The 13,379-nt window shown below is 42.4% G+C and overlaps 2 protein-coding genes across 3 annotated transcripts in view; both read left to right on the plus strand.

The window, feature by feature from the left end:
* Window positions 1-9,740, plus strand: part of Sec23b (SEC23 homolog B, COPII coat complex component) — a 41,723-nt gene extending 31,983 nt beyond the window's left edge. For both annotated transcript variants that reach the window (XM_028893255.2, XM_028893254.2), the window contains exons 17-20: window positions 704-790; window positions 1,037-1,192; window positions 1,964-2,029; window positions 9,267-9,740. In XM_028893255.2, coding sequence (XP_028749088.1) covers window positions 704-790; window positions 1,037-1,192; window positions 1,964-2,029; window positions 9,267-9,356 — 399 coding nt within the window. In that variant the 3' untranslated portion in view covers window positions 9,357-9,740. The remainder of the gene's footprint in view (window positions 1-703; window positions 791-1,036; window positions 1,193-1,963; window positions 2,030-9,266) is intronic.
* Window positions 9,741-11,946: 2,206 nt separating this feature from the next.
* Window positions 11,947-13,295, plus strand: Smim26 (small integral membrane protein 26). The gene is made up of 2 exons (XM_028893253.2): window positions 11,947-12,111; window positions 12,876-13,295. The coding sequence occupies exons 1-2, from the start codon at window positions 11,997-11,999 to the stop codon at window positions 13,070-13,072; spliced, it is 312 nt and encodes a 103-aa protein (XP_028749086.1). The 5' UTR covers window positions 11,947-11,996; the 3' UTR covers window positions 13,073-13,295.
* The last annotated feature ends 84 nt before the right edge of the window (window positions 13,296-13,379 follow it).

A 13,379-nucleotide genomic window follows, 5' to 3' on the forward strand; every position in this document is an offset into this window, starting at 1 on the left:
AGTGTTTTGTTTGTTTGTTTTCATTATATATCCCTGCAGGCCAGAAGAGGGCATCAGATCTCATTACAGATAGTTATGAGCCACCATGTGGTTGCTGGGAATTGAACTCAAGACCTCTGGAAGAGCAGCCAGTGCTCTTAACCTCTGAGCCATCTCTCAAGCCCTCATACAAGCATTCTTGTTCATTCTAGCTGTAGCTGCAGTAGTTAAGAAAAGATCAGCTGACTAAAAGTAGTTCTGGCCGGGCGGGTGGCGCACACCTTTAGTCCCAGCACTCGGGAGGCAGGGGTAGGTAGATCTCTGTGAGTTTGAGGCCACCTTGGTCTACAGAGTGAGATCCAGGACAGCCAGAGCTACACAGAGAAACACTGTCTTGCAAAAACAGACAGACAGACAGACAAACAAACAGAGTAGTTCTGGAACAGAAGAGAGAAAGCTCTTGTTATGTTCTGGCTTCTGGACCACAAGCTAGCCTCAGTTTCTGTCCCCGGTTGATGGAGGAGTGTCAGTGGCCTGTGTCATCTACCAAACTGAGATTTAGAGCTGTCAGTTTGGGGAGTGAAACGTAGCAACGTGTGAAGAGGGGCAGCCCTGTGCTGGAACCGTTTGTAAATAGCTTCCTTGCTGTTTTGTGGATGTGCATGTGGGGCTGGAGTGGCTGTTGTGTAGAGGGAGGACCAACGCCATCTGTCCTCTCCCGTAGCCTGTACTCCTGGACAGCAGCAGCATTCTAGCTGACCGAATTCTGCTGATGGATACTTTCTTCCAGATTGTCATTTATCTCGGTGAGGTAAGGTGATATCAGTTTCTTTCTTGACTCCTCTGCTTTGTTTTGTTTTCCTGTTATTTACTTCAATTTGTTGTGTATGTGTGTGAACCTATGGTCAGAGGACAGAGGGGGAGTTGTTTCTCTTTCCAACATCACAGACTGCTTCACTGGCAGCCTGTTTCGGATAGTGCTAGTGGAAGAATGTCACAAGTGTTGGTGAAGGCTGCTGTCAGAGCTTCAACAGCAGTTTTGGTTGTTTTGGTGTAGACCATAGCCCAGTGGCGGAAAGCTGGATACCAGGACATGCCTGAGTATGAAAACTTCAAGCACCTTCTGCAGGCTCCTCTGGATGATGCACAAGAAATTCTGCAAGCACGCTTCCCAATGCCACGTTATATCAACACAGAGCACGGTGGCAGTCAGGTGGGTAGGCCCCATTCTAGCTCTAATAGATTTTTTTCTATTGTGCGATGATTTATTTTATGGATATTAATAGTTATAATTTTATGTGGTGGCATAAATTTACATACAGGTATTCTTTCAGCTATGATTTTGTTTAGATTTAGTTGTTTATTTTACTTCTAGGCTGGCCTGAGACTTACTGTGTAGTGCAGGTTGGTCTCAAACTCATGATCCTCATACATCAGTTTCCTACATGTCTTGGTAGGAAAAAATTTAATTGGGTCGGCTTACAGTTCAGAGGTTTAGTCCATCATCATCATGGTGGGACATGGCGGCATGCAGGCAGACATGGTGCTAGAGACAGAGCTGAGAGTGGAGATGGAGCTACATATTGATCTCAGGCAACAGGAAGTGAACTGAACTAGGCATAGCTTGAGCATAGGCAACCTCAAAGCCTGCCCCCTCAGTGATTCACTTCCTCCAACAAGGCCACACCTACTTCAACAAAACCACACCCCCTAATAGTGCCACTCCCTATGAGCTTATGGGAACCAATTACATTCAAACTACCACACGTGTGCCTCACTATGCCTAGTGGTGACTTCTTATTAAATGAATGTACTAATATGAAAGTATAAGATTTCAGTATGTCTGGATCATTTGTAGATGGGGAGCTAGTGGACTTAAAAAAAAGAGAGATAAAAGAAATCAATTTAAACAAATAATATAAAATCTTTACTTTTTTGTACACTGATACTACTTTTAATTTTTAAAATCTTTTTATTTTTAAAGGCTCGATTCCTGTTGTCTAAAGTTAACCCATCTCAGACACACAATAACTTGTATGCTTGGGGACAGGTAAGAATTGCTGGATTTCTGGGGAGAAGGTCAAGTTGTTTTCATTTAAAGCTTGTTTGAGCCTATAAATTGAACCTGTTTTGGTTCAGACAGAATGACTCTGTTGGGGTGTTGGCTGCAAGTAACCCAGTTATATTATGGATGGGAGTAGGGTACTACCTGTGTGAGCCTCCTGCACACAGCTTACTGTGTGTGCCAGGGGCAGCATGCTCCACTGTGGCCTCTGTGCACAAGTACACACAGCTTACTGTGTGTGCCAGGGGCAGCATGCTCCACCGTGGCCTCTGTGCACCTCTTCTCATGCACGTCAGGATGGTATTAAGTCCTTTCTCTTGCCTACAGGGCATCTCCTGCTCACTATTGATCTATTTTCTCTTCACTTTCGGCCTTACTCCTTTGCCTAATCTCTAAATTTGTTTCTCTTTCAGTGATTCTTAAAATGTTTTAGATTATACTTGGTTTTTGAGATAACTGTAAGTTTATCTGCAGTTATAAGAAATAATACAAAAAGTTGAGCATGTGGCACATGTCTTCAATTCCAGTACCCAGCAGACAGAAGCAGGTGGACCTCTGAGTTCCAGGATAGCCAGGGCTAGTAAGGCCCTGTCTCATGAAAATCAAATCATAATAAACACCAAGAGATCTGTAACTAATTTTTAAATTAATGGTTACATTCTGAAAAATAATAATTCAGTATGGTACCCAGGATATTGTCAATGACACAGAAATTTCCATCACTAGGATGATCTCTCCTATTGCCTTTCATAACCATTACCACCCTCCCCCATCCTTAACATTTGGCACTTGCTAATCTGCTCAGTGTTTCTATATTCATTAGTCAGACTGTTAGACAGGGCTAGGGAATGTAGGCCATTGGGCCAGTGGTAGAGCACTTGCCTAGCATGCATAAGTTCCTGGGTTCTATCTTAGCAACACACATACACACATGCACACACACGCACACACACACACACAAAAACACACCACTAAATATAAGGTCATACAGTAGATTAGCTGTTAAGTGTAATTATCTATAGATTGCTCCATGCCATTATGTGTGTTAATAATCCATTCCTTTTAATTTGCAGATTAATAATCCACAGTATAAATACACATATCACACTCTGTTTGGTCATGCATCTATTTAAGGACATCTAGGGTGTTTGTGGTTTTGAGCTCTTAGGAATAAAATTGCTATAAACAATTAAATACAGGTTTTATTTGAACAGGACTTCATTTCTTTGAGATAGAGGCACAGGAGTATATTTGATAGATTCTGTGATAGTTGTGTGTTTAGTGTTTTAAAGAAACTGCCACGCTTTTGGAGAGCAGCTACACCTCCTCACATCCCTACTAGCAGTGGGGATGCAGTGATGTAGTTTCATGGCCAGTATTTGCTATTGTCATTTCTTGTATTTTGGCTATTCAGTAGCTGTCTAGTGCTCTGTCGTTTTGGGTATTTTCTTTTCAGTGCCAGAGGTTGAACCAGGGCCTCTGTAATACGTCAGCACTGTGCCACTGAGCTGCATCTCCAGCTCTTGGCTGTTTGAGACAGAGGCCTCACACTGTGATTGTCTTTCCTCAGCCTTCACTATGCTGGCGTTCTAGGTGTGTGCCCTAACTCGGCTATCACTGGCTTTAATTTGTATTTTCCTAATGACTGATGATGTCGAACATCTTTTCTTGTTCAACACAAGTGGCTCATGTGTCATCTGTTTATCTTCTGTGAAGTGTGTCTGTTATTTGTGGTCTAATCAGATCATTTGCTCTCCTACTGTTGTTGAGACCAAGGGTTCCACTGCATAGCCCTGGCTGTCCTGGAACCCACTCTGTAGACCAGGCTGGCCTGGAACTCACAGAGATCTATCTGCCTCTGCCTCCCGAGAGCTGGGATTAAAAGCGTGCGCCACCACCGCCCAGCTGAGACTGAGGGTCCTTTATGTGTCCTAGACGCTACTCCTTTTTCAGGTGTGACACTTGTAAGGACCGTTATTTGTAACTTAGCTGTTCCTTCTCTTTACAAGGCAGAAGTTTTAAATGTTTACGTAGTTTACTTATCCGTTTTTTCTGCTGTGGATTGTGCTTTTGGGGTAAGGTTTAAGCTTAAGATCTAGTCTTAGATCCTGTCTAGTTACTTGTGTATTTCTGTCACAAAACACCATGATCAAAGCAACTTATAAAAGAAAGCATTTGCTGGCCAGTGGTAGCACACACCTTTAATCCCAGCACTTGGGAGGCAGAGGCAGGCGGGTCTCTGTGAGTTCAAGGCCAGCCTGGATGGTGGAACAAAGGCATGGTGGCAGCAATAGGCGAGAGCTCACATCTTGTTCTGCAGATAGGAAGCACAGAGATAACTCAGAGTGGTAGTCGTGTATCGAAACCTCAAACCCAGTTACATACCTTCTCCGACAAGACCACACTTCCTGATCCTCCCCAAACAGCCAGCAACTGCAGACTAAGAATTCAGATATGAGCCTAAGGGGGCCGTTCTCATTCAAATGACCACAGATCCCAAAGATTTTCTTGTTTTCCTGTCTTTCCCCCCTATAGTCTCTTAAAATAGTTTTATGTTGCATTTTAGGCAATAATTCATTTTGATTTATTTATTATTTTTATTATTATTATTATTTTGAGACAGGAGTCTCTCTTCATAGCTCTGGCTGTCCTGGAACTCACTATGTAGACTAGGCTGATCTTGAACTCACAGAAATCCGCCTATCTCTACCTTCCAAGTGCTGGGAGTAAAGGTGTGAGTCACCATGGCCAGCTTTGAGGATTTTTTTTTTTTTTTAATGTGAAGGTATCTGGTGATTTCTTCTACACATGGATATCTAATTGCTTTGGTATCATTTATGGAACAAAGCTGTTTCTAGGATTGCTTTTGTATCTTTGTCAAAGATCATAGTAGGATGTAGGAGTGAGCCCATTTCTTGGTTTTCTATTCTGTTTTACTGATCTGTGCTTATATCCCAATACCAATACTAGAGCTTTAAAACCACAGACTATATTCTTTGCACCTTTTTCTTTTGAAAAAAAAAAAAAAAACCAAAACTCTTATTCTAGTTCTTTTGCTTTTCTTTATGAATTTTAGAATAATCCTGTTGCTGAAGGGCTTCTTTCCAGCTTCCACCAAACCCCGCAGTCCCACAATCCATGTATAAAATAATCACTCAGATGCTTATAATACTTATAAACTGTATGGCCGTGGCAGCCTTCTTGCTAACTGTTCTTTTATCTTAAATTAACCCATTTTTATAAATCTATACCTTGCCACGTGGCTGGTGGCTTACTGGCGTCTTTACATGCTCTTCTCCTCGCGGTGGCTGCAGTGTCTCTCCTCCTTCTTCCTGTTTCCCCAATTCTCCTCTCTCTTTGTCCCACCTATACTTCCTGCCTGGTCACTGGCCATCAGTGTTTTTTATATAGAGTGATATTCACAGCATAATCCTGTTTATGTCTTTAAACATACTAGTAGAGGTTTTATAAGGATTTCATTAAGCCCATTTGAAGATAATTTGACTGTGAACTTGGTTTGATTCTCCTTGTACTAAATCTCTTGATTCCTTTTTTTCAATATATATGTGAATGGATATAAAATGGAAATATACATGTATTTCCATTTTAAAAGGTGGTTGTGAATGGTGTCTCACATTTTTTTTTTACTTACTTTGTTTTGTTTTGAAGCAGAACCCTGGTAGTTGTACAGCTGACCTTGGACTCGATCTTCCTGCCTTGGCCTCCTGGGTCCTGAGATTACTGGTGTTCTCTATTCCTTGCAATGTTTTATTTTTAATTTTAATGTCTGATTTCATTGCTGATACATAGAAAAACAAGCATGGTATATGCTCATCTAGTATTCTGTGAACTGTCAGTGGTTTCTTGAAATTGTCTTCTGAAACAGGCATATTATCTGCAAGTAGGGACGGTTTTATTTCTCTTTCAGTTGGAATGACTTGTTTCCTTAAGAACTCTTGTAGTGAGAACTGCTAGTACCAGGACATTCTTCCCGAGACCGCAAGCTTATGGGACAAGCATTCTGCCTTTCACCACTTAGTACAGTGGTAGCTGCAGGCTTGTCTAGATCTCTTTATCAAATTCTGGAAGGCCTCTCTATTGGTATTTTTCTGAGATTCTTTGTCATAAGTGAGTGTTGAATATTGAAGTATTTTTAAATGTATTCTTTGGTATAATCATGATTTTTCCTTTTTAAGCCTTTTATTAAGGTAGATTATATTGATATTTTTTAATATTAAGCCAATCTTTTCTCTTTCTCTCTGTTTCTTTTTTCTTCTGTGTAGCCCTGGCTATCCTGGAACTTGCTCTATAGACCAGGCCAGCTTCAAACTCAGAGATCTGCCTACCTCTGCATCCCCAATGCTGGAATTAAAGGCATAAGCCATCACTGCCTGGCTTTTTCCCCTTTTTTGAGACAGGGTCTCACTGTGTAGTTCTGTCTGACTTAGAGCTGTCTTTATAGACCAGGCTGGTCTTGAACTCAGAGAGATTTGCTTCCCTCTGCCTCCTGAGTGCTGGGATTAAAGTCATGTGCCATTATGCCTGTTTTGGGGATTAATTCCTGAGAAATTTGCTGGAATTTTCCAGTGAAACCATCAGAGCATAGAGATTTTTTTTACATTACTAATTTCACTTTCTATAATTGTTACAGGGGTATTCAAATTATCTTTTGTGTATTGAGTAATTTGGCAGTTGTGTGCTTTGAGGAATTGTTTTTGTTGAGCTATCAAACACACACACACACACACACAGACATACACACACACACACACACACACTCTTATAATTCATTAGATGTAGATTCTTTAGCTTCATTCTTTTTTTTGTTTGTTTGTTTTTGTTTTTGTTTTTCGAGACAGGGTTTCTCTGTGTAGTTTTGTGCCTTTCCTGGAACTCACTTTGTAGACCAGGCTGACCTCGAACTCACAGAGATCCGCCTGCCTCTGCCTCCCGAGTGCTGGAATTAAAGGTGTGCGCCACCACTGCCTGGCAAGCTTCATTCTTTATATTAGTAAGTTTCATCTTCTTCCCTGTCTTTCTAGAAGTTTTGAAGTTTACTTATCTTCAAAAGTACTGTTAATCCCTCCAGTTGAGGATAAGACCACTACCATAATTTAAAGCTAAAATTGAAGCAAGCTTTAGTTAAATACTGATTAGGTGGATGGGCTCTGGCCAGGTCCATCTCTGGGTTTCCGGGAAATGGTCCAGAATCAAGAATAGGAAGGGCTTAGGAAGGAAAACCCATAATTCATTGCATTTCTCATCAGGTCCAATCAGGGGCAAGCATATATCCTGACATGTCTCCAGCCTACATCCATTCAGGGGCAAGCATACATCCTGATGTATTTCCTGCCCATGGACCTCCTGCCCACATGTGACCAAGCACATCTGGTGCAGATGGCTCAAACAAACTTGTTTAGTGGAGTGAAAACATGTGGCTTGTTATCTCCCATAAACAACAGCCTCCAGCATTTCAGGCTTGGGCAGGAGGCTTGCAGATCAGAAACATTTTTGTCTCATGGATCTCTTATGCATAGTAATTAAAACTTAAAAGGTAACTTTGGCTCTCATAGTACCAGTGCTTAATTTCACTGACTTTTTTAGTTATCTCTTTATATATTCAGCCCAACTGACTTTTGTTGTTACCTCCTTCTGTTTGCTTTAGATTTCTTTTACTCTGATGATAGAGCTTAGATTGTTGGGGCGTGGGCCTGGAGAGATGGCTCAGTGGTGAAGAGCACTGACTGCTCTTCAGGAGAATCCTCCCACTTTGGTTCCCAGCGCCCATATGGTGGGTCACAACCATCCTTAACTCCAGTCCTGTGGGATCCAGTGTCCTCTTCTGGCCACCAAGGGCACTGCATGCGCATGGCACAGTCATGCATGCAGGTAAAACACCCATACATGGAAATAAGTAAGACATGAAAATAAATGAATGAAAACTTGTCAGTGTGAGGTGTCCCCTTTTCATTAGTGTTGTTCGCCATCAGCACTGCCACAGCTGTGGCTCCCAAGTTTCAGCGCATGTTGATTGTTTCCAACTACGCAGTGTTTTCCTCGTTTCTTGTTACTGATTTCTCTGTAGATTCCATTTGGTTGGGAACACGCTTTGTATGATTTCAGTTCTCTTAAACTTGTTGAAGTTTTGTTTTGTGATCTGGGACATGATCTGTCTTGGTTTCCGTTCCATGGTCACTTGAAAAGAAAGACTGTTGTACAGCTATTTGCTGGACCGTCCTATCGGTCAGTGTTAATTGGATCCTGTTACAGTTGGTGGCATCACTGAGTTCTCATACATCCCTACCAGTTCTCTGTGTTGTTCTACCAGTTTGTGAATGAATTTCCAGCCCCAGCTCTGGCTTATCTGTGACTCTTGTTCACTTCCGTTAGTTGTTCCTCACATGCCTTGCACCTCTGTTTGATGTGTACTTAGTGTGTGGCCCATTTACCGTAAGTTATGTCCTTCTGTGTCTCTAATAATTTTCTTTGCAATGACAGTAATAAAGGCATTGCTTAGGCAATGCAATGTGACTAGTTTGTGTCTGTGACTGTGGTGCTATAATATATTTGGAATTGTCGTACCTCTATCATCATAGCTTTTTGCTCAGGATTACTGAATTTTAGGGAAGAAAGAAATAAATTACCTATAATCCCTCTTCCTAGCTACTTCCTAGGTAATGAAAACTAAATATTTCATGATGTACATATGTTGTTTCTTTACAAACTTGTGATCTTGCTGCAAACTGCCCTTTCTACCCAGTCTTTTCCCCCAGAGCATTACTTAAATCGTGTTTCTGATGTTACAAATAGCATCTGTTGGTGGTATCACTCATTCACTAGCCCGTTTTGTTATAGCACAGCACTTTAGAGATAGATGTGGTGCTGGCAGTGGTGTGCCACAGAGGGGGTGGTGTACAGGCCTGGGAGGGCTCACAGCTGGTGGGAGCTCTGGATGGTTTGAGACGAGTCTGAAAGACTCTGGGAAGGGATGAAATAGGCAGTCGTATACTCATATACTGTTGGCAGTGGGCAGGCATGGCCAGATCTGAGGAAGGGGTTTAGAGAAAAGCATGCTTCTGGTGAATGGAATTAGCCAGAGGACAGGGTGGTGAAGAACAAAGGTGGCACCCATGAATGTCCCCAGGCAGCAGGCACCGAGCAGCTGGGGATCCTAAGTGGCTGTTGAGGTCTTTGTCAGTAAGCCTTTGTGGTTGTCTTTCAGGAAACTGGAGCGCCCATCCTGACAGACGATGTCAGCCTGCAGGTGTTCATGGATCACTTGAAGAAGCTGGCTGTGTCCAGTGCCTCTTAAACTGACAGTGCAGCCCGGCAGTGGAGGACAGCACTGTCAGATTCTGCTCACACCATTGATATCACCTTAGCAACATTCCTTTCACCTTTCTGGAAGATTCTAATAAATAACCCAAGGAATTTTTTTTATATGTATGTCTTCAGGTTATAATATGTCTTCAGGTTATAATTTATTTGTGTTCCTTCTCTGCCTGTTTTCCTACACATGAAATTGTATAAGGTCATAAATGTTCTGCTAACTGTAGATGTTTACTTACCTTTTGTACCTTAATGTTTTAGAGTCTTTATAAAATCAGAGTTTATGTATTTTTGGCTGCTTGTTTAAGTGAGCCTTAATGATCGTAAAGGAAATAAATTTGGATGAGAATACCACTGGCCAAAATAATCATGCAGATTTTATCTCTGTGTGTGTGTGTGTGTGTGTGTGTGTGTGTGTGTGTGTGTGTGTGAGAGAGAGAGAGAGAGAGAGAGAGAGAGAGAGAGAGAGAGAGAGAGAGAGGATGTATGTATCTGGGGGGTGTTCCTCAAGGGCTATTTTCTGACTTTGATCTTTATTCATCATCTAAATGTTAAGGAACTATTGTATGAAATGTGTGAAGCAAGATCTTTGTCATGTGGTTTGCAAGGCACATCCCTGATTCACTGGTCACTGCCATGTCAACAGTCCAGCCCAGGTGGACCTCAAGAGATGGCTGATGGGCCTAAGACGCTTCAACAGAGCAATGCTACATTTATCCTGGACACCAAACAAACTACCTGGAATGAGTTTTGTTTTTAATAAAAAGTTTATACACACGCACGCGCACTTACACACACACACACACACACACACACACACACACACACACACGCTTCTATGTATATGTGTGTTGCACACACATATATGTCAAAACAAAATCTTATCCTAAAGAGCTTATACTAAATAAATACCCTCCATTTCCTAAACCCAGGCCAGTTCTTCAGAAGTAACCGTGTGCCACCTTCTCTTCCATGTGTTTTGTTGGTGATATATTTGGCTTTAGCCATTGTCTTTCAGTTCCTGCTTTTGTTCCATGAGGATGTTAAGAAATTCCTCCCTACCCTCCAGCTTTTGTTAGCTGTACTTTTATTTTTGTATTATCAAGACTTATATAATGTATGTTCTAACCTCTAGCCATAATTCAATTTTTCATGTGTAAGTTGATTGTAAAATCTAAAGGAAGCATTTGTCCAGTTGTGATGATGTAAATATTGTTCATGCTGGGGCCAGGTAGTACTGTCCTGCTCCTCGTTCCTACAGTGGTTTACCAGTCATTTCTCAGGTCACTTGAAGGACAATTTTCCAGATGATCAACGTCACTTTCATATTTAACACTGATATGTGTGTGTAACAGAGGGAGGGTAGGGAAGGAGGGAGACAGACAGACAGACAGACACACACACACACACAGAGACAGAGGAGAGAGAGAGAGAGAGAGAGAGAGAGAGAGAGAGAGAGAGAGAGAGAGAGAGAGAGAGAGAGAGAGAGAACATGCATGCTCATGGAGATGAGGGGACATTGTACAGGAGGTGGTTTTCGTCTTCCACCTTGTGGGTCCCAGAAATAAAACTCAGGCCATCAGTCTTGGCAACAAGGCCTTTACATACTGAGGCATGTTGCCAGCCCCAACAGGAAGAGGAAAGTGAGTCCTAAGTAGAGACTGAAAGAGAACCATGAAGTGGATGTTAGGTCAACTGGACTGATTTTAGTTTTCTGCCTTTTGAGTTCATATTTGTGCTCCTTTGTCTGTCTCTGCTCTGTGCTTTAGAAGCATTTACTGTGTATCAGTTATATTTTAAAGAGTTTATATAATATTTCCTTTTCTAGAGGATATTTTTATGTAATTTTCAACTACATTCATAAATGTAAAAGGAACCCTGGAAGATAAGAGGGAAAATGTTTTTGAAGCCACCAAAGAAGCATGCAGGGTCAATGGTGTCAATTATTTAGAAGCCAAATCTGGGTAGGGCTGAAATAGTCAAAGCAGGTTACCCAGCCCGCTCCTGGTAAATACCTCAGGCTTGTTCTCGGATTAGTCAGTCTATACTGGTGTGCAGACAAATTATGCCTGGAAGAAGTGTGTGAATAAGAAAAGCAGTCGATGAAATCCAAGGCTTTTATTTTTTAAGATCTTTGTATGAAGGAAGATGAAAGCCAATAGGGAGAAAAGCCGCAGTGGTGGGCGATAGAGTGCCATTGGGAAAGGACCAAGGGAGCCCCAAAGAATTGGACCTTGTACATCGGAGAAAAGCAAGATGCAGACACAGTGTCTTCCAAAATGTGACAGCTGTTAAAGGAAATTGGGGTTGCTATTTCAAATACCGTCCGATATATGGAGGGCAGGGATTACAACTTTGCAAGTGAGGAAGTTCAAGTTGCCATCAGCTCCCCATCACATAGTGTATAAAGAGTAGTCGCCAGCTGGCAGCTGAGCGCCTGAAATATGGTCCCCCAGATTAAAGCCTTCAGTCCTAGCCTGGATTAACTGTGGACTACGAGTCCCTAAATGCATTGCGGCGGAGCAGGAAGTAGCTAGGGCTGGCTACCTATTGGTGGCCGCTGCGACACACTGATTGGAAGGACTTCCTCCGCGCAGACTCTGTGGCTCTCCTCTATGGCGCCATGCGTCCTGAACAGGCTACGGTGTGGTACCGGCGGATGTCTGTGGTCTACGCAATGGGCGCCTGGTCAGTGCTGGGCTCGGCGATTTTTCTTACACGGAATCAGAAGGCGTCAGGTAGGGTCCCCCGGCGAGATCCGCCTCGCAGCCGCCGCTTCCCGCTCATCGCCCTGGGAGTCACCGAAGCGACCTTCAGGGCTTGAACCCTTGGGTAATGCAAAACTGCTGCAAACGGGGACTTAGATAATTTGCGGCGATGGAATCTGTAAAGAGCAAGACTCCTCCAGGAACTATTAAGTATTGTCACCTGGACCTTATATATTGATTGACTAACACTGATCCCAGAGGCTCGGACAGTGGCCTGAATGCTGCTCATTTCCTTGAGACCCTGTCACGTACGGCGAGCGAGCAGTTTAAGGCCTTAACACCAACCGAGGAGTATTAAAATCATCCCAGTTATTGGGTGGAAAAGGAATTCCCTGAACCTTCAAATACGTGCTGGAAATCGAAGGAGCCCGAAAGTCAGTTGGTGTAATCGTTAGCGGCTGAAAATACTCTAAATCTGTTGTGCTGGGTTGCCCAGACCAAACAGACTAAAAGCCACTGAATTGTGCTTTGTGAAAGGAATTTGTATGATATGGTAGATATATCTCAATAAAGCCATTGTGTAAAAACTGGAAATTCTAGTTGGTCAGGAAGATCGTTAGTGGTTTGAAAGTTCACACGGCCATCATGTATGCCGGTTTTTGTCTCTGCTTTTTCTTTTTGAAAGAAGAAAATGACAATAGACATCCGATATGCATAATCATACCATGTATTATGCCCAAGACTTTAATGACTGGTGTGTAAGTTAGTAATTGAGGCTCTTTTCTGTTTTTAAGGTGATGGAGCGGAGCCAAAGGATGATGTCTCAAGGAGTGAATCGCCTGTGTCCGACCTAGAAAGGGACATTAATGAGCCCATTGAAGGGCTTTCTGTGAAAACGTATGTAAAGTATTCAGAAGATTTTGTTCCAGTTACTCAAAGGATCATGGACTATCTGCGGTCGTGGACCAGTGGGCCTGGACCAGAATCTTGATCGCCTGCTGAATTTGGAAAACAAGGACTTGGCTCAGTACTTGATAGATGCCCTGATTTTTTCCATTTCTTGTTTGTGGAAAGACTGTATTTGTTTTGATTTTACAAAATATAATCACTAATGTGCAACAAGTGAATTCTTGGGGGAACTGAACACATTAAATTCAAGAGGCAGGCTTCTATGTTTATATGGCTGAAAGGATGATATAAACCATTACATTTTTTTTGTTGTTGTTCGAGACAGGTTTTCTCTGTGTAGGTTTGGTGCCTTTCCTGGAACTCACTCTGTAGCCCAAGCTGGCCTCGAA

Source organism: Peromyscus leucopus, chromosome 4 (genome assembly GCF_004664715.2).
Source record: "Peromyscus leucopus breed LL Stock chromosome 4, UCI_PerLeu_2.1, whole genome shotgun sequence".
NCBI lineage: Eukaryota > Metazoa > Chordata > Mammalia > Rodentia > Cricetidae > Peromyscus > Peromyscus leucopus.